The 20,576-nt window shown below is 55.7% G+C and overlaps 1 protein-coding gene across 1 annotated transcript in view; it reads left to right on the top strand.

The window, feature by feature from the left end:
• The window catches only part of PAX8 (paired box 8), a 35,709-nt gene extending 21,030 nt beyond the window's left edge, over positions 1 to 14,679 (top strand). The window contains exons 6-9 of the mRNA XM_053269367.1: positions 658 to 783; positions 1,806 to 1,984; positions 11,873 to 11,959; positions 12,336 to 14,679. Of these exons, the coding sequence (XP_053125342.1) occupies positions 658 to 783; positions 1,806 to 1,984; positions 11,873 to 11,959 (392 nt within the window). The 3' untranslated portion in view covers positions 12,336 to 14,679. The remainder of the gene's footprint in view (positions 1 to 657; positions 784 to 1,805; positions 1,985 to 11,872; positions 11,960 to 12,335) is intronic.
• The last annotated feature ends 5,897 nt before the right edge of the window (positions 14,680 to 20,576 follow it).

Here is a 20,576-nt window from a genome sequence, read left to right on the forward strand (position 1 = left end):
GGGGGCGGGCAAGGAGAGTAACAAAGTCCTAGCGCACAGATGCTCTGTGCAGGTTCCGCTAGTTTAAATAAGACTGTTTGAGACTACTTTTGTGTGGATGTGAGCCAGTTACTGCAGTAGCCTATCTCAAAGCTGTAACTTATAAGTAAGTGTGTGTGTGTGTGTGTGTGTGTGTGTGTGTGTGTACGCACATGTGCGTGTTTTTAAAAAGGTTGGGAAGCCCTAGACTGGAGCATGCACTGGTAGCTGGAAGCTTGAAAAAGAAAAGTAAGCATTGGACCCAAAGGCCGTGAAAAATGAAAGCTGATGCCATAACAAGGAAGACCATCTCCACGGCTCCTTGCTTTTTGCTTTTTTTTTTTTTAACAGAAGAGGAAGAAAGGAGCTGGTTTGGGACTCCTGGGGGTGCCACTGTGAGGTTTCTGTGCTGCAACCCCCCCCCCAGGCTAGAGCAGTCCAGAGCCACCAGTGCCCCTCCCTGCCCCGTCCTCTCCTCTGAAACCCACAGACCCCAGGGAGATTATGTGGGTATATGTATTTTATTTATGTATTTAACATATCTGTGTACCACCCACAACGCAAGTTCTCTGTAATCTAGTGGGTGTCAACCTTTCCCGGTGGGCTTGGCTGACCCTCCTGCTGCTGTGTGTCCTCCAGTCCCCAGCTCAGCTGTGACTCCCCCAGAATCCCCCCAGTCGGACTCTCTGGGCTCCACGTATTCCATCAACGGTCTTTTGGGGATTGCTTCACCCGGCAGTGACAACAAGAGGAAGATCAATGACAGTAAGTGCCACCAGCTGCCATGTTCATTGTTGTGAGATGTGCTGTCATTATAGTGCTGTCTTGAGAATATTATGACCTCTTCTAAGGTCCAACATTCTTCAGCTCAAGAGAAGGCATTGATAACACTGATAAAATTCATGGATGTGCCCCAAAGCATGGAAACTGTAAATTAAGGCTCCCACCTTACCTGCCATGCTGTGCATCAGTAAAGACACCCTACAGCCTCACAGGGGGTCCTTGTGTGATATGTTCTATAGGTTCCCTGCATCCACACTTGCCACAGTTCAAGACCCATGTTGTGGGTCTTTCCTTCTCCTGTGCAGCCACATGACTGATAAAGCCCTTGTCCCTTGAAGCACTGGGTGGTGATGACTGGGCGTTGTGTGCATGCACACTCAAGTCAATAGGAAGCCAGCATTTGGGGGGGGAGGGGGTACTTGGGATGCACAGCTCTCACCCCCAGTGGATTGTTCCTACGTTTAAACAATGTATTTGAAAGTGTAGAGCAAATTAGCTGGAACACACGATAGGCCCATTTCAGAGGCATCTCTGAGTCACAGGAGGGCTCGGATGAGCAGCAGGGAAAGGGGCGGCAGTTCACCAGACACAGCACCTTAGAGGCTCAGCGGAGGGCCCAGCTGCTCTTCCCTTCACTCAGGAGGGTCCTGCTACATCAAGTTCTCATATCAGGACTTGACAACAGCCCTGCCCCAGTAAAGTGAAAAAGCCACAGGGGTGTGTGCAGAGGCGCTCTTAACCCTGGGCTTCCGGGCCGAAGTCCGGGGCCTCCACAGCCCCTGGGGACCCCCCCAATCCTCTTTTGGCTGCCTGTCCCGGGTGGTGTGGTTGCCAGGCTGAGCAAGATGATGCGTAATCTGCAGGGGAGGGGGGCCTCCAGAGGTCTTTAGCTCCAGGCTCCCAAATCGCCTAGGTGCACCTTTTGTGGCGTGCATGAGAGAGAGGGAAGGGAGTTTCCACAGATAAGACACTGTCTTGGGTTCATAGGGGCTTAACCTTGGCAGGTGACCAAGAAAGCTGCCGGCTCAGCACAGACTCCCAGGGAAGCAGCAGCACTGGGCCCTCACACAAGCACCTGCGCAGCGACCCCTACGGGGGGCAGCACCTCCTCCTCGAGTGCCCCTTTGAACGACAGCACTTCCCTGAGGCCTACACATCCCCCAGCCATGCCAAGGGAGAGCAGGTGGGTGCCAGCTCCTGGGGTCTCCCTGACTTCTCTGAATCAGGCCTGGGTGGGTGGGGTGGGCGGGCGGCTTCATGCTACTGAGGGATTGAGGGCTGGACGGTCCTGGGGGGGCTCGGGGAGGGGGGTGAGCAAGGCTTTCATGGAGTTGGCTGAGAAGCCGGCCAGAATCTGTGACGGGCCGAGCCTGTATGGTAGGAAGTACTGACCTCTTGCTCCTCCCCCCCCCCGCCCGTCTCAGAGCATTTATGCGCTGCCGCTGCTGAGCAGTACCGTGGACGATGGCAAAGCCATGCTGACGCCTTCTAGCACTCCACTGAGCCGCAACCTGGGTGCCCACCAGACATACTCTGCAGTGACAGCAGGTAAGGGCTGCCTTCGGAGACACGGTTGGGAACAAGCAGGACTCGTCCCCTTAGTCTGTGCAGGGTCCACCCTGGTGGCATATGAAAGGGAGACTAGAAGTGTCAGCACTGGGAGATATATTCCCCTCAGGGGATAATGGGGCCGCTCTGCGAAGAGCAGAAGGTTCCAAGTTCCCTCCCTGGCAGCATCTCCAAGATACGGCTGAGAGAGATTCCTGCCTGCAGCCTGGGAGAAGCCGCTGCCCGTCTGTGCAGACAGTACTGAGCTAGATGGACCAAGGGTCTGACTCAGCATATGGCAGCTGCCTATCTTCCTATGTATTGGCTTGGATGCAGAAGGAGGGAGTTGGCACCCAGATTCTGGGGCAGGACACAAGCACTTGTTCCTCATGCTCGCCTGGCCTCTCCAACTCCAGCAAGCCCCACAAGCTTTGCCCTGAAGATACTGGCCCTCTGCCCAGGGAGAAGCGAGGGGAGAGGGGGCTGCGTGAGGGAGATGGTGAAGAAAATAGGGAGGGGTGGAGCTGGGGGCCCTCAGTAACTGGGGGCTCAGTGCTCAGAACTCTCCAGAAGCAAGCGCTGGGCAGAAGTGATTTAAAGCTCAAGCTGTTTGGTTGATGAAGGCACAAATATTTTCAGTTTGCCAGAATGAGAAACATAATATATGACTAACTGCATTATTGTGTATCCATTTACATAGCAAAGCAACTCCCTTTAACTCTCTGAGTTGGATCATGAGGTTTTTTAGAAGAGTATCATGAGGACTTGAAGATGTTGGTATCAAATCCCCATTAAATGACATTGTTTCTAAAAGGCGGGAAGGGGCAGGAAGGAGGTCCAAGGCCCCACCTGCTGGGGGTCTTAGCTTGGAGGCGGCGGCGGCGCAGGGAGTTAAAGCACCAAGCATGTGGCCACTCCGGCTGCCACGGTAGCTCCAGAGCGGCCCCTGCTCAGCATGCAGAAGGACCCGGGTTCCGTCTCTGTCAGCCTCTCCCAGCAGGCTTGGCATCGACTTCTTCCTGTAACCTTGGAGAGCCACTGCCGGCCTGAGTAGACGCTACTGAGCTAGATACTGTAGAGCATGGGCCTGACTCAGTATTTGGCAGCTTCTTAGGCTCCTCCTGTCACCCTAGCACCCTACAGTCACTGCCTTGCAGAGAGAGAGCGAGAGAGCGCCCCTCTTAGCCATGCAGCAAAGGACTCTGCAAGCAGAACAGGCCCATTCTGCTTCCTCCCCTGTACAGGCTACTGAACTGATTCCCCTTCATGCACTTGAGGAAAACACCGATTTCTTCCTCAGGGTTAACAGCATCTTGTGGGTGGTGGAGGTTAAAACTCCTCCCACAGCACCACCACAGCACCACTCAGAACCACCATGTGAAACGGTAGTAAAGCTTTTTTTGTTTCTTTTTTTAAAAAAACAACCACAGCAGCCCTTCAAGGGTCGTCTTCTGGCAACTGAAACTCCTCCCTGCCCTGGAGGATCTTGGAGAGAGCTCTCCCCTGTGATCTTTCGGAGACTTGGCTCCCATCTTCTTTGCTGTGGCCCTGCCCCATGGCACACACACACACCACACATACTTTGTGTGCTGCAGGGATCCCTCATGCCTTGGCATTTAGATGATTTTAATGTGTGTTTTTATTTTGTGAGCTCTGTGACTTCTATGGTTTTTAGTCCTCTTGATTTGACATTGCTTTACTTTCATTTTTATATTTTACTACTAGTTTGTGATGTTGTATCCCAATGTAAACCACCTCCGATTTTTGTTCTTCTTCTTTTGGAGAAAGGCTTAGGGTATCGCTTTTTAAGTGAATGTATGATAGCTGAGAATGTGGATGACCTGCAAGCTCTAGTAATGAAAGTCAAGGAGCACAGTGAAAAAATGGGACTACGACCAAATGTAAAGAAGACCAAACTAATGACAATGGGTACAGCAACCAGCCTCAGAATTGATAATGAAGACACTGAAGTGGTGGGTAGCTTAAGCCTTTTAGGATCAACCATCCAGCAGTCAAGAAATATGTCGCAGACTAGCACTTGGTACGGTTGCAATGAAGGCCTTGGAGAGGATATTTAGATGCCATGACACTCTATGGATGCGAAAGCTGGACTTTGAAGAAGCAAGACAGAAAAAGTATTGACGCTTTTGAACTTTGGTGCTGGAGAAGACTTTTGAGGAGACCATGGACAGCCAGGAAAACAAACCAATGGATCCTAGAACAAATCAAACCAGATTTTTATTTGAGGCACAAATGACCAGGCTCAAACTATCATACTTCGGACACATTATGTGAAGACCCAGCTCCCTTGAGAAGTCTATAATGCTGGGAAAAGTTGAAAGGGAGTCGAAGAAGACCAGAAGAAGGTGGATGGCCTGGATTAGGACAGCAATGAATGCACCACTGAGAGACCTTAAAGGCCAAGCTGAAGACAAATCATCCTGAAGAGAATCTATCTATGTGGTAGCTAAGAGAGAACACCAAGGTGACAACACATAATCTATCAATCAGTCAATCAATCAATCAATGAACAGATGAACAGCTTCAAGGCCCTTTGGTGAATGGGCTCCTCCTCTGATCAAATGGAATCAAGTTGTTTTCTTTTGGACTGTCAACAGTTTGCCTCGAAGAACGAAAAACGCTGTAGGATTTGACAAACACGGTTAAGCCAGAGTGTCCATCCACAAAGGAAGAGTTGTCCTTGATCAGGCTCTTTAGCTGATTCATTGTCTGCTTTCTAACCACAATTAACAGAGTAAATCCTTCATTTGAAATCCAAGTGTATCCCACAGATCTCAGCTATCAGCAGCACAAGTGTCTTTGCGAGAGAGATGCAGGCGCGGTTTTGGCGGGCGGCTAGAAGGAGAGGGCAGCCTGGCTAGTTCTTTACGCCTGCATCAAACGACCCTCAAAGCCGGGCGCCGTGGCCCGAGCTGGGCTCTGGCCGCCGCGGGCCCCGGGACGGACGAGCCTCGCGCCGCCCCACTGGGCTTTCCTCCGGCCGGGGCGGGGGCTCTTCTTGCCAGGTCCCTCCCCGCGCCGCGAGCCTCCCGGTTCTGCCTTCGGAGCATGGCGGGAGAACCAGACCGGCCGCTTTCCGGAAAGGGCTCCTCGTTGGCGAAGGCGCCGGGAGCGAGGACGAGGCGCGCTGGCCCCAGGAGACGGTGCCCTTCCGCCAAGCCGCCACGCGCTGGGTGCCAGGAGGCGTCCCGCCAAGCAGAGGCGCTCCGGAGGGGCTCTGCCTGCCTGCCGCCGCCGCCGCCGCCGCCGCCTCTCCCCGCCCTCTGTGGGTGCCTTGTCGGTCACTCGTGGGTGGAGCGGCCCCCGGCCCCGGAGAGACCAGCGGCTTCTCCTGCTCCCCTCGGTCTGCTGGGCAGCAGGCAGCCCAGGCGGCGGGAGCCTCCCTTGACGTCTGCCGCCTCCTCCGGCCGTGAAGCGGGGCTGCGCCCGCCGGCCCAGCCCCGACGAGCCGAGAAGAGGCGCTGGTCCTCCCGCCCAGCGCCGCGGCGAGTGGGCCGGCTCGGGTTGCCTGCTGCTGGGCCAGCCTCCCGCGAAGGGCGGGCTGGCTGGGCTGGCTCCTGTTCAAAGCCGGCCGAGACCGAACAAAAGGACCTCTGAAGAGGGAAAGTCACCTTTGATCTCCGTTTCCAGGGCGCCCGAGCCGGGCGGGAGGCGCCTTCGCCACGCTCCAGCGCCGCAGTGGACGGTGCCCGCGGGGCGGGGGGAGAAGCGGGGGTCTGGGGCAGCCGGGCCCGAGGAGGAGGAGGAGGAGGAGGACTCCAGCAGCGAGCGAGCCCCTTCTTCCGGGACTGTGCCGGAGCGGGAGGAGGACACGAGGCGACGGGGCTGCAGTTGTGGACGAGGAGGGGCCCAGTGCCCCCCCCCAATGCCTGCCTCCCATTTCTGGCTCACAAATCTAACACTGATTTACTAGTGTGGGACATAGTAGCGCCCCCGCCCCACAGCCTTGCCCAGCGGGCGCCTGCGGCAACAGCTAGCCAGAGCGGCCCCCTCCGCCTTCCCAGGCCCCCGTTCCCCACAGTGGCCAAGGAGGAAGCCCACAAGCAGGGCCTGAAGGCTGCCCCCCACCCCCTCGTTGGCATCTGTTTCCGGAGCCTAGCTAGAGGCCTCCTCGCTTTTGGAAAAAAACTGCTGCTACTTGCAGGTTCGAATCCGCCGCGCGCTGGTCCTATGTCTCCCAGACTATGAGAAGAAACCCCTATATCGGGCAGCAGCGATCTAGGAAGATGCTGAAAGGCATCCGTGGGAACCGCCTCCTGTAGTCTACTAAAGACAACCACAGGGCTCTGTGGTACCTTTTATTATGCATTGCATGAAGAAGTGCATTCTTCCACCGGTGTTGGCTCTCCTGCAGCCTGCCAGTCAGTAGCACTGGGTGGGTGATGCCCTGTGAGTCTTCAGAGCCAGCGAGCCCGCCCCCACAGCGCCCGTCACCTTCACTATTCTCGGCTGAAGCCACCTGTCTGCCGCCTTTTGTCATCGGGAAGATGCTCCAGCCCCATCCATCATTTCAGTTGCCCTTTTCTGCACCAGTCTTCCCCAGTCTTACCATATCATAGGTGGAGTGGCCAAATGTTGCTGCACCATAGATGTGTATAAAGGCACTCTGAGACTGGCATTTAGATGGTTTGTCTCTTTTACAATGAGCCCTACCATGGAATTTTCCTCTTACAGAGCTGCCACCCGTTGAATTGACATTTGCATTTCCACTCTGACCCTAAATCGGTCTCTTTGCTTATTAGACATAACTGCTTTTGGACCTTCAGTGCACCTATGAAGCTCACAGTGGCTTCGCTTTACTTGCAATGAACCACATTTGCCATTTGGGTGCCCCTTCACCACCCAGTCTGGAGAGACCACTTTTGGCTGTCACCACCCTGACTCATCGGACGCCATCTCCAGGCTTGGCCACGTCTCTGCTTGCACCTAATGCCAGGTCCCTTGTCCACAAATTAAATAGTGCTGGTCCCAGGGCAGCTCTGAGGAGGCCTCATCTCCCATTTCCCTCCCTTGACTTCCACCCTCTGGTGCATCTGCTTTATTCTTAATAATGATGCTAATACATCGTTTTCAGCACACACACACAAAGGGAAGATCTCAAGGCAGTTCACACAGAAAAACCAATTAGATGGTGGCCCTCTCTCCCCAAAGGGCTCACACCTGAACTGAAACCCAAGGAGACGCCAGCAACAGCCACTGGAGACGTGCTGTGCTGAGATGAAGGGGGGGGGGCGCTGCTCCCTCTTCATCCCACTGGTAAGAGGGTCGCCTCTAAAAGGTACGGCTATTTACAGTCCACCAGAATACTTCTATCCAGAAGTTTGCAGACAATATTGTGGCTAGAATGTTTCTTCCCCAACGCTGGTGCGGCAGGATGCCTTTGGCAGAAGAAGCCAGCAGCTGAAGCCTCTCAGAGGGGCTCCAAGGGCTGGGAATGGAAGCCCAGCCTAGCCCTCCCTCCCTCCCTCCCTCCCTTCCACCCTTAATTTCATGCCGTCTCGGTATTGCTGCAGATGCTCAAGGGGGAAACTGGGAGGCTCTGTGGAAAGGCAGCGGTGAAGAGTTGGGCTGGCTCCCACCGCATGGCCTGAAGGCACATGATACGCCCCACTGAAGTGAAGCAGGTCAGGGTTTGCCCACTGCCCGGATGGGGAGCTGCCTGGGGACCCACATGGACTCCGTTGAGTTCCACGGAGACATCAAATAAATCACAGGGGTGATTTAGAAGCTAGGGGAGAGGGGGTTGTGTTCACCCCTCTTCCGGCAGCCCCTCAGAGTGAGGGAGGTAACAAAGAAAATAGGGAAGGATAGAGGTGGGGGGGCCCTCGGGAGCTGAGGGGCTGGCTTCTTTGAGCCCACCCACTCAATTATAGCTACACCCCTGAATAAATACATCCAGATTTCTCTGACCCCACATGGAGGCCTCTGATGTCCATTTCTATATGGTGGCATTTTGGGGGGGGGGTCCACACTGGAATGTGAAGTCCCTGTGATGGGGCTGGTTGCCATAGGAGGCCAAAGGCAGCGATCTCGTTGCCTCCCGGGGCCTCCCTGGACAGAAGCCATTTTCAGCCACGAAGGTTGGGGCGATGGATCCATCCTCGGAGCTGTTCTGGTGTCCTGCTGAGTGCTGGACCAAGGACCAACTTGCATGTCACGTGAGAGAGTCAGGAAATGCAGCCAGGAGGGTAGGCATTGGCCAGTTTGGTTGGGGGTGGCGTGAAGGGATGTTTGCCCCAGTGCTCCGGCACGGCTTTCCTAGTGTGAATTGCCCCCACTAGGTACTGCTCTAGCTGCTTATACTTAAGCAGGGTTAAATGCCCCCCCCCTGCCGCTGCTGCCGCCACTGCTGCTCTCCTCCTTTCCAATTCAGTTAAACAAAATAAGTTGGAAATCCAGTTACAGGGCTTCGGTGCATTGTGGAGTTTGGTCCTTCAGCTGGGGAGACCCAAGACCCCCAGCTTAGCCAGAACATTTACTGGGGTGACCTGGGGTGCTTCTCTCTCTCTCTGGAAGGTCAGGATGCTCCTCATACTGTCCCTTGAGCAAGAGTCCTCCCGCCCTTCCACCGGCACACTTCCCATCCAGTCCCACGACATTTCCATAGCCCCCCCCCCCGCTCCCGCCGAATATTTGGCAGCTGGATCATGGCGGGTTGCTCTTCCCTAGCTGGTGAGCGATAAATGCCCAGGAAGGGAGGCAGGCAGGCAGCAGGCCAGGCTAAAAGGGGTCTTGCGAGTCGCAGTAGACTGAGATCCCTGACACATCTCAGGCCCTTTCTTGATGCCTAGTTGCTGCCTCATCTGCAGTCAGATGCTGCTGCTGCTGCTGCTGTCTGAGGCTCCTGTCTCCCTCCCTCCCTCCTTCCCTCCCCCTCCCTCCTTTCCTTTCTTCCCTCTGCAGGACGTGAAGTGGTCGGTTCCACCCTCCCTGGCTACCCTCCCCACATCCCAACCAGCGGGCAGGGAAGTTATGGCTCTTCTGCCATTGCTGGCATGGTGGCAGGTAAGAAGAGGCTGGGGTGGCGAACTGCTCTTCCTTTCCGGCACCACAGGAGTCCTATGCCAGCGCCAGCAGCCTGGAGGGCAGCTTCAGGACAGGGGGTGGGGGCTGTTTCAAGCCGGCTCACCCACCGAGCCAGCTCTGAGATGGGGGGAGGGGAGCTGCTAGGATGGCCCCTGGGAAGGACTTGCACTGGCTTCCAGACTCAGTTTCCCCTCTCCATCCATTCAGAAATTAATTTCTAAAATGGGACTCAAGCCATGGCTTGGGTGTTTGGTTTTATGGGATTGTTTCAGAGAGGAAGAGGCAGTTTCTAGATATCACACACACACACACAAATAAAAATAAAATAATATTGTTTTAAAACAAGGCAATTAATCCGTTACATATTTATTAATGACGTATTCCCAAATTGTGTGGGAATACTGTGGTCTCTCAGTTAGGGGTGATGGGTAGGTAGAACTACGGTACTCCTGCCTCTCCCCAGCTGAGCGCTGAAGAGTGCCCTGTGCCTGAGAGCACAAAATCTTACAACCAGCAAAACAACAACCCTACAAGGGGGAGGCGGGTCTGTCCTGGTAGAAGATCCCCGGCTCAAACCCTGGCAGCAGCAACTCCATTGTAGGAAACCCTCCGGTGTCTTTCTGCTTGAGTTTTGCCCTCCTGCTCCCTCCCTCCAGGGTCAGGGTCCAGGTCAGGATGCAGGGCTGCCGGAGGGCTTCCCAGAGGGACCTGGCGGGCCACTGAGGGGAACAGGCCCCTGGCTTCAATTCAGCAGGCTGCAGCGGGGGGGGGGGGGAGAGATGCCAGGCAGGGCTTGGAGCCCCCAGGCCAGGCCCCCTTTGCACACAGCCTCCCTCCCTGGCCATGCCTTTGACAAGTATCTCAGTGAGGAAGAGTTGAAGGTTTTCGAGAGCACAGCCCCCTCCTCCCTGAGCCACTGGAGCCTATCCCCAGGGGCCCAGCTACTGCAAGAGCGGGGCCTCCCCCCGCTTCCCCCTCTCTTTGGGGGACCTGAGCACTGCCCCCTCCACTCCCTTGACCGATCCCAACCCCGCCCCCCCCCCCCGCCGCTTTTTTTAACCTTTAAAAGCCCGAGGCTCCCTCCGCCAACTAGCCCTGGGCTGGCTTCCATGGCAGTTGCCACGTTGCAGCCCTCGGAGCGGGGCCTGGATCCCGCCGGCAGTGGCGCCTTGCCAGGTGAGCTGGGAGAAGAAGCTGGCAGGCTGGCCGGTGCCGCGCTCCCCTTGGGCTGGGACGTGCTGTGCTGGCGTGTTGCTGGGTTGCCGTGGAGATGTGCTTAATGCGGCGTTGAGAATACAGACTCCTCTCCCCCTGCGTGCTCCCTCCCTTCAAGCGTGAAATGAGATTGGTCAGGAGAAGAAAGAGCGGGGGGGGGTTGTTTCTGCACCGTTTGTAATGAGGACACTCCATCAAATGCCCCGGGAAATGCCTTCTCCCTCCTCCAGTCAGCCTGGCTGCTGCCCCCCCCCCGAGCACCCCCTCGCCACCCCCCCCACCCGCATCCCTCCCGGGGAGGGAGACGGAGAGCCCTGGGGAACTGCTCCCCTCCACATCGGCACCTGCAGGGGAAGAGGAAGGCGACACAGCCGCCTGCGTGTCCTTACCCGGCGCTTCCTAATCTGCGGCCAACCGCCCGCCGCCTTCTCTGGCCCGCCAGCACTGTGGCACCGCCGCTCATGTCGGGGAAGAAGCACTTCGAGCCCTTGGCAAGAGCCGGCTGCTCAGAGAAGTGCTGGCCGCCCGGCTGTTTCTCTGCCAGGAGCCAACTCCTTCCTTGGCGGGCGGGCGGGCGGGCGGCGGGGAGAGGCACAGCAATGGCCGGTCACCAGGAGTTGGAGTTCCCAGCTGTGGCGGTGCCTTTCCGAGAGTACTTTGACGTCAAGAATTGCGCCTCCCGAGGCTGTGGAGGCGAGGCTGAGGGGTTCTTCCTGTGGCCCAAGGAGGTAGAGGGGCATCTGTGGCAAGGTGGTGCCAGATTCTGCCTTGCCCCATGCCCCAGTGGGGCCAGCCCCCTTTCAAAACAGACCCTTAACAGCTTTGAAAGTGGGGCAGTGGGGAAGGGCTCCAGCAGCCCCCTCTCCTCTCCTGGTGCTTCTTGAGGAGAGGCACTCTTGGCAAAGTTTGGTCCTGCGAAGCTGCTCAGGTGGGGGGGCGGGGCATGTGGGGGCTGAGTTGGCCCCAGCAATTTGCCACCTCCTTGGAGTTCCTCGAGCCTTCTCTGGGCCTGCAGCTGCTCCGCGAAGAAGTGTGTGGCCTAGTCATCCTGGGAGCACTTGGGGTCAGCCGGGGGCGGGGGGGGGGTGTATCCGGGCATCATCTGGTCCTTCCAGCCCTTGACTAATGGCCACCCCCCTTGCCCTCTGCCCCATCGGGGTGGGGTGGGTGGTGGTGCTGCAGCTACCCCCAGGGTTGGGGGGGGGGCTTTTGTGTCCGGGGGGCTCCTCAGTCCGTCCTCCTCCTTCTGTGCCTCCAGCAGGAAGCGACTACTCTGGGAATGCCTACAGCCACGCCCCTTACTCCAGCTATGGGGAGACGTGGCGCTTCCCCAACTCCGGCCTACTGAGTAAGTATCCTGAGTTTTGGGAAGCCTGGCGTGGGAGGGGGCAGCCCTCGAAAGCAGGTGCTGCATGGGGAGGGAAATGGGGGCTTGGCCCAGAGCGGGACGCCAGTCACCCTCGGGGGCAGGAGGAGGGAAGAGGGTGCTGCTGGCCGTGGGCAGGCGGGGTGCAGGGGCTGCCTCGGCCAGGCCTGGCTTCAGTTCACTTGGAGTTCACTTCCGTTTCAGCAAGGGGCTCCCCTTCAGGTGCGGAGGCAGCAAGGGGGTTGGGAGGGATAGACCTCAGCGGGGGTGGGGGGGTGGGATTGATGTCGCTTGAGTCGGAGTGAATGGTTAACCCTGGCAGGCTCTTGCTTAGTGGCCGTTTTCTTTCTTTCTCCAGGTTCTCCGTATTATTACAGTTCGCCCTCCCGGGGCCCAGTTCCCTCCACCACCGCCACCACCTATGACCACCTCTAGATGACCCGCCCAGTGGCAGACAGAGCCAAGGGCAGCCCGAGTGAGTCGGAAGAGGCCAGCTGTCTTCATTGCCCAGAGAAACTGACTGTGGCCGGATGCCGGGGGCCTGGCTTGGGGCCGGGGTGGAGAAATGCCCAGCGCAGGCCCAGGAAGCGGAGCCAGCAGCTACCCCGGATATTTGCATGGAGGTGCCAGCCACGCCACTCCCACTGGGGCGGGAAAGGAGGGGGCAGCAGAGGCACGGCTGGTGGTGAACAGAGGGAGGAGGAGCAGCAGCAGGCTGGAGGGCGGCGTGGTGGGGGAGGAGGTGTGGGGCAGTGGGAAGGGCGGAGCAGGCTAGCGTGGCCCCTGGCTGCCGAAGGAAGGGTTGAGGCAGCCGCTTGACAAGAGGACATGAAGTGCCCTGTGCCCACTTCCAGAGGGGCCGCTGTGTTCGCCTTCTCCTTCCAGGACAGCGGGAGGTGTGTGTGGGTCTTGGGAAGAACTGGGGGTCTGCAAGATGTCCAGCGAGTGATATGGAGCGAGGGGCAGGGATGGTCTCCTCCTCTCCAAGAAGCGGTAGCCTTTCCATGCCATCTGCATTCTGGGTGCCGCTTCCTGGGTGCTTCCCTCTTCCTGCTGCTGCTGCTGCCCACATCTGCCCTCACCCCTTGACTGCAGCTCCAGGTCACAGCGCGCGCGCACACACACACACACACACACACACACACACACCCCGCTTAGGGTCCTGCTGCCTCCAGCTTTATTTCAGTCGCATTGGAAACGGCAAGAAAGGGAGGCACAAGCACAGCCTTGCAGCCTGGGCGGGGGGCGGGGGGGCAGCTTCTGGGGGTGGACAGCAGCAGGCAGTTTGGGCTGGTAGCTGAGAAGAGGGGAGGGCAGGGCAGCAGAGGGGCCAAGCCCCTTCCTGGCTAGTATGGTGGGGGGCTCAACAGGCAGAGCAGGACACCAGGTGGGGGGCTGCTCAGCATCCCACCTTCACATCCCCGTTTCTTGCTGAGCAACTGGCACCTTGCCTCCTCGGTGGGCCTCTGAATCAGCGGCAGTGTGTGCCTGCAGACCCTGCCTGGCTTCTCCTCTCTTCTCGGTCACTTCCTCCTCCCTCGGCTTGCTTTCCCTCATCCTCACTGACTGGCTGCCACAATCCAGAGCCTCATCCTGCCAGGTGCAAAAGGCCCTTGCCTCCCTTTCAAGGCTCAGCGTGCCTGCAGGCGGGGGTTGCTGACCCCAGGGGCGCTCTTCCCTTGCTCAGTGGCAGGCAGGGCAGATGCAGGCCTGCCTCTGCTTCCAGACACTCCACCCCCTTGGAACTGGGCAGGGCTCTCCTTCTGGCCTCCAACGGGCTGCGGTATCCCCTCTGTCCTGGGAAGGCTCCTGTGTCTGTATTAAATGCACACCAAACCTGTCCTCCTGGAGTCCTACTGCTGGGCCCCAGAGCAGTGAGTAGTGAAGCTAGCGGGGACCACTGCCCTTCGTTGCTTGTGGGAGGCAGGCAGGGGATCTCCATCTTCCTCACTTTTTGGCCAAAGAAGGCAGGAAGAAGAGGAGGAGGAGGAGGAGCCAGCCAGAGCCAGCTGAGTGATGAAGGCTGCAGGTCCCTGCAGGTTCCAGCCGAAAGGATCTCCGGTCTAGCAGGTCCGGGCATGGAAAGTTGCTGCCAGGCCAAGTCGACAGCGCCAGGCTAGATGGCCTGACCGACTGACTCTGCTCCAGACTGCTCCATGTATATGCAGCCGGCCAGCTGTCTCCACTGCAGCAGAGAAGACCGTGCGATAAGACCAGCCCACACCTGAAGAGGGGCCACAGCGGAGCGGCAGCGTGGCTTTGCAGGCATGCGGACGGTCCCAGGTTCGATTTCCAGCTAGAAGGATCGGGAGCTGGGCAAGACCTCGAGCTTCCATGCCTGGAGAGCCACTGCCAGTCAGAGCAGAGATGCCTGGGCTGGGAGGGTCTGGCTCTGCAGAAGGGAGCTTCCCAAGTTCACCTTCCACTGCCTTGGGGGCTTCCCTCTCCCACAATGCACCTTCCGCAGGGGAGTGAGCAAGGTGCCAGCCAGGAAGGGTTAGGGTTAGGGTGCCCCGGCCGCCCCACCCCACAGCAGGTCAGCAGGTGTGGTGGCAAAGGAGGTGATCTCTGGAAACCTCTGCAGCTCTGGGCTTTTATTTTCAAAAGCCATCGTTTGCCCCAATGCTTGTGGAAATAACCTTGAAAATGTAACTTCTAATGATCCAGCCATTAAAAGAGACCAGAATTCCACGTCACAGAAAGCAATTAATAACACCCTTGTTTTTGAGAAGCTGATCTCTGGCTTTGCACATTCAAGACTGGCCATACTGACTCTCTCTCACGGTTGGCCAGATGAGGTCTGCCAAGGGCAGCCGGGCCCACCTGCAAGGAACTCCGCTGGCCTCTGCTCAGCCCCGGGGGTGTGTGTGTGTGTGTCCCTTGACTCTGGAGTCGACCCAGATGTGGGGTGGGATGCTTGTCACTCAGGCGGACACAATGTAGAGCTGTCTCTAGCTGGGTTGGGGCTCAGGGTGAGAGGAGCTGGCCCCAAGAAGGAAGGCAGGCGGCCAGTGGCGCTTCCCTCCCCCCCCCATTGCACTTCCTCAGGGGGCTTCGATGGGGAGCTCCTGGCACACAGCAGGGACCTCCCTCCCCACTTGGCCTCTGCTGGGTACCGTTCCATCCACGAGTAGAAAGCAACTCTTCCCTCCTTCCTTACTACTGATCAAGACCGCCAAGGCCTGCCTGCCCCAGTTTGCTTCATTCATGGCTAAAACGAGGCTTTGCATCTTCTTGGCCTCCTGCCGTCAATACTGCACTATGGATAGGCACATGTTTAGCAACTCCCAGCAGTCACAGGCATTTGAATCCTAAGCAGGGCAATTCAGGAGCTCTACTGAATGCAAATGGACATGATGCACACAGGAGCATCTGCGCATGGAAGGGAGGAGCAAGATTGCTGCTGCTAGAGACACTGACATGCTTTTTGACTGAAGTGTGTAGGCTTTGCTGCTAGGATAGAAAGCACTGCAGCGCATAAAGAGACTTTTCTGTCCCTACTAGCTAATGGCCAAGATTCAGGAGAAGGACTGGCCAGCCTGCCAGTTTGCTCTGCGGCTCAAGTGGAGATGTGAATGTAGTTTGCATCCAGAGCCGATCTCCCACTTCTTCAACCCAGGTAGTGAGTGAGGGGGAAACGTGCTTTAGAAGAATCTCAGTATGGTGGCGAAGCTAAGAAAGACCTTTTAGAAGATACCTTCCATTAACCAACCAGCCAAGGCTGAGCTACTGCATGGGCAGGAAGGGGCCCTGCTCAAACCAGACTTGCTCAACTGCAACAAATGGGGAGGGGACATTTTTCACCCCCACCCAAATTGCTTCTCCCTCTTCCACCCAGTGCTTCAAATGTTGTTTTTTTGTTTTTTTTTTAAAGATAACTAATGATTATTAATATTAAACTCCTTATCTGCAACCAAATAACGGCCCCATTCACACATAATGCCAAACCAGGGTTGAATGGGGCAGAGGTTAGAATTTGTATATGTCCAAATGTGTCAAATCATGATTTCGCAGCAACAGTGGCTTGTGGTTTCCTTCACCAAACTCCAGTTTGAACCTTCAGTTTGTAGTGAGTTTCGCTGCTCCAACCTGAGGTTTGAAGGCGACAATGTTACGTCTGGACACAAACACCACCACAACCACGGTTCTGTGCTGTTTCTGGCACCCAAATCATAGGGCGGTCCAGAGCCACCCAGCAACATGCCTGCTCCATGCCTGCCATGCTGGCCGCCTCTCTGAGCACCTGCCCTACCCCACCCCGTGTCTCCGCGCTCCTCAAGCCGTTGCCCAGCAGCAGGGATGCCGCCTTGTTCCACCCCCAATTTTTAACCTGGAAGGGGGAAGTAACATTGGCAATGCCCGCTTTCCACTGTGTCTCTTGTCCCACCTCCTGGCAAGCAGAAGAGAAAGGGGACGGGATGGCAAGATGGGCTCTATGTGTTTTGTTCACCAAAAATAAATGTTCACAAGCACATGCAATCTGGGTGGCATCACAAATGGGAACATATGAACAGGCCCAAGGAGGCCCATCTAGTCCAGCATCCTGTTGCACACAGTCGCCCACCAGATGCCGCTGGAAGCCTAGGCAGGAGCTGAGGGCCTGCTGCATCATCTCCTGCTGTGACTCCCCTGCAACTGGTACTCAGAGGCATCCTGCCTTGGAGGCTGGAGGTGCCCTAGAGCCCTTGGACTAGTAGTAGTTCTCTCCCAGCAGGGTCTGTTCTATGTGCTTTACATTTTATCCTTGAGGATGCTTTCCATCAATTTGCCTGGAACAGACACTAAACTAACCAGCCTGTAATTTCCCAGATCACCCCGGATCCCTTTTTGAACATCGGAGTTACATTTGCTACTTTCCAGTCCTCTGGTACAGAGCCTGATTGTAGAGATAAGTTATATATTTTTGCAAGGAGGTAGGCAATTTCATATTTGAGCTCTTTGAGGACTCTTGAAGGAAGCCATCTGGCCCTGGTGATTTGCTAGTTTTCAATTTTTCCAGACAGTTCAGAACATCAACTCTTACTTCTATCTGACTCAGTTCTTTAGCCTCCATCCCCAAAAAGCCTGGTTCAGGAACAGGTATATGCTCAGTACCCTCTGGCGTGAAGACGGATGCAAAGAACTCATTTAGCTTCTCTGCAGCCTCCATATCCTCCTTAATAATCCCTTTTGCTTCCTCATTGTCTAATGGTCCAACCATCTCCCCAGCAGGATTGCTGTTTCTGGGGTATTCAAATAAGTTTTTGTTATTCCCCTTGATACTTTTAGCTAAATGTTCCTCAAACTCTCTTTTCGCCTCCCTTGTCAACTTGCATTTCTTTTGCCAGAGTTTGTGTTCCTTTCTGTTCTCTTCATTTGGACAGGTGTTCCAATTTCAGAAGGAAGTCTTCTTCCCTTTTATGGCTTCTTTGATGGTACCTATTAGCCATGCTGGCATCCTCCTGGACTTAGTGGTACCTTTCCTCCTTTTAGGTATACAATCTAACTGGGCTTCTAGTATCGTGGTTTTGAGTAAATTCCATGCATTCTGAAGTGACTCTCCTGATTTTCCCTGTCAGCTTTCTTTTCACCATACTTCTCATTTTGGAGAAGTTTCCTCTTCTGAAATTCAAAATGTCCGTGTTAGACTTTCTTGGTGATTCTCTCCCAGTATGTATGGTGAGTTTGATGGCACTATGGTCACTCTTCCCTAAAGGGTCGATGACAATGACATCACACACCAGGTCCTGGGTGTCACTCAGAATTAAGTCCAAGGTCACCTTCTCTCTGGTTGGTTCCAAGACTAACTGTTTTAGGGCACAGTCATTTAGTGTATCTAGAGATGTGACCTTTTTGTCATGACCTGACTGTGAATTTACCCAGTCTATGTGTGGGTAATTGAAGTCACCCATTATTACAGCCCTTCCTCTCCTTGACACCTCCCTGATTTCCTCCTGCAACTTCCAGTCACTGTCAGTGTTTTGATCTGGAGGGCGATAGCACATCCCCAGTAGCACATTCCCTTTCAGGCCTTGTATTGTCACCCACAGGGTTTCTGTGGAGGTCTCCAGTCCACCTAAGTCTTCCACCTTGTTAGGTTCTATCCCTTTTTAGCCCTATGAGATTGCTGCAAGGATAACCTGTGGTAGTGCAGCAATACCGGGGTCGGCTCTAAAAGGCAGCCCCACCCAAGATTCTAGAATGGCTCCTCTCTGTTTTTTGTACAGTGAAGTTGGGGAAGTCCAGCTCTTCCCCCTTTGGTTAAAAGCTTGCAGTCTCTGGCATTACTCATGAGAAGAACCATCCAGCAGGAGCAGGATCGCCTCCAGTCACATGAGAGATTCCTCCTGTGTGATGATGACGGATGCTATTCCAGAGCGGACTGCTCTCTCATGAGAGTGACAGGCTATGGAGACACCCATGCACTACTCATGAGTAGAACTATCTACTGTACATCTAGATGGTATACGAGGATGGGGCAGTATCACTAATAATGTGTGATGATATCCCTTCTCCCAAGGACCGCTGTCTTATGAGAGTGACAGGCCATGGACGGACGGACACACACACACACACACACACACACACACACACACACGGGCTGGAGGGCACCTGCCACTCAGCCTGGTTGCTCCACACAAGGAAGTTGCAGAGACCGGTAACCTGGCAATACCTTTCCCTGTCTTGGCGGCTGCCACGAGGAAGCAGTCCAAGCAGACCCTCTGCCATTCTGGCCATCCATTGGCACACATCCATGTTTGGTTTTGCCAGGTATGGTGACCCTACACCTGCACACTCTGCAGTGCTGGTCAAAAGCTGGGAAACAGGACTCCCCGGTCCTGGTGTGTCCCTAGTCTGCTCACCTGGTACTGCCCAGACACAGGGAGCGGCCATTGCTCCTTGGGAGTACGAAAGGGTTGCCTGGAGAGGAGGGGGACGTGGGGTACAAGTCCTATTGTTCACCAGAGAGAAAGGGGGCCCCACACAAGCGGGGGGCCCTTGATTTGGATGGCCTAACTCATGAGAGTGCAGTCCCAGGGAGGACCGGAGGCCTTGGAGCTTCTGGTCCTCCTCCCCAGTGGACTGCTGATCCCCATCTGGGATTAAGAGGGCGCATCCCCAGGCAGCCAGCTGACACAGGGGCCGGTCTCAGAGCGTGATTGGGCGATCCTGGACTTGTTTGCTGGGGGGCTGCCATCACAAGCGCATCCTTGGTCACGGCTGACCAGCCCCCAGGATCCCTTGCCCTCCCTCATAGACATATTCCCTCCTGGGATGTCATCATGATCCCTTCCCGGAGTAACAGGAAATTAGTGCCCTTTGGCATCCACCGCCGCCTCCCCCCCTTGCCAGAAATTGTGCTTGTGCAGGACTGTTTTGGTCCGGGGCTCATGTGGGGTGGTGGTGCAATTGCTGGCAGGAGGAGGGCTTAAATGCCATTTAAAGGGATTTTAAATGCCCTTTCTCTTCCAAGGGCGGGCGGTCAATTCCAAAAAGGCACGATCATGCTCGGCACGCCCCCTTGAGGATCATGGCCAATGGCTGCCGCCCTGCAGACCTGCTGATGCCTTGCCCACAGTCTGGCTACCCCAGCACTATGGGGCTCGCTGGGCTGCATCTTGGCGGGCCCAGAAGAGGGAGGGGCTTCCCTGCCCAGAAACGGATTCATGGTTGCAGAAGATAACCTCGGGTTCTTCTACCTGCAGTTTGCCATGCTATGCAAATGGGGCCGATATGTCATTTGAAAGTCAGTCACCAACGTTGATCAACACACAACTAAGGATTTGTCATGCCTGCCAAGAAAAGACAAATTCAGGGCTCCTTCCAAGGCTGATGTAGTTCTCTCTAAACTTTGTGAAGCCCCTTCACAATACTCATTATGGGCATGTTGTTGAGCATTAAAAAACACCGCACTCCAATCTGAAGAACATTGGCATGAAAACAGAAGGCCCAGGGATTGGGTTCAGGTCTGAGCTGCCAGCTTTGCAGCAAAGCATTTATTGCACCTCGGTATGTTCTTTTTATCGTTTTTCTTCCTGGTTGGCTTAAGGCTGTAATAATAAAATTGATTGATTGATTGAGCAAAACAGACCCCCAGAAGGAGCTAATGGACCCCAGCCGGCTCCAGCTCCTTCCCTTCCTTCAGTGCAAACGCCGGCAGAGCCATCTCATCCGGCTCATGAGCCACCCTTAGCTGCAGAAAAGCCAAGAGCCGCTGCCAGAGGGCTTTACTGGAGAATGCAGCAGAGTCCCTCTACCCCTGCCCCCACAGTTTCTGTGGCTTTGAGCAATTGCAGCAGGCAGGCATTCAACAGGTGAAGCACTCCTCCCCGCTGCATGGAACCTGCCTGTGTGCCTGTGCATTACTGTGGGCAGCTATGAGCTGGCGGAAGGAAGCCTCCCAGGAAAAGGAGGACAGTCAGGCTGACACATTGGAGTGGAAGGAAGCCCTTGATCCTCTTGATCCAGTTGCTTCACTTTATTGCCCCTCGGAGGACCCAGACCCATTCAGGGGAGCGGCTCCTGCTGGCAGCCCTTCCTTTGTAGGGCCCTGTTACAAAATGGCAGTGCCTCCTTCAGCCAGCCTCTTGCATTTGCAGGGGCTGGCAAACCCGACAGT

Source organism: Hemicordylus capensis, chromosome 8 (genome assembly GCF_027244095.1).
Source record: "Hemicordylus capensis ecotype Gifberg chromosome 8, rHemCap1.1.pri, whole genome shotgun sequence".
Lineage (NCBI taxonomy): Eukaryota > Metazoa > Chordata > Lepidosauria > Squamata > Cordylidae > Hemicordylus > Hemicordylus capensis.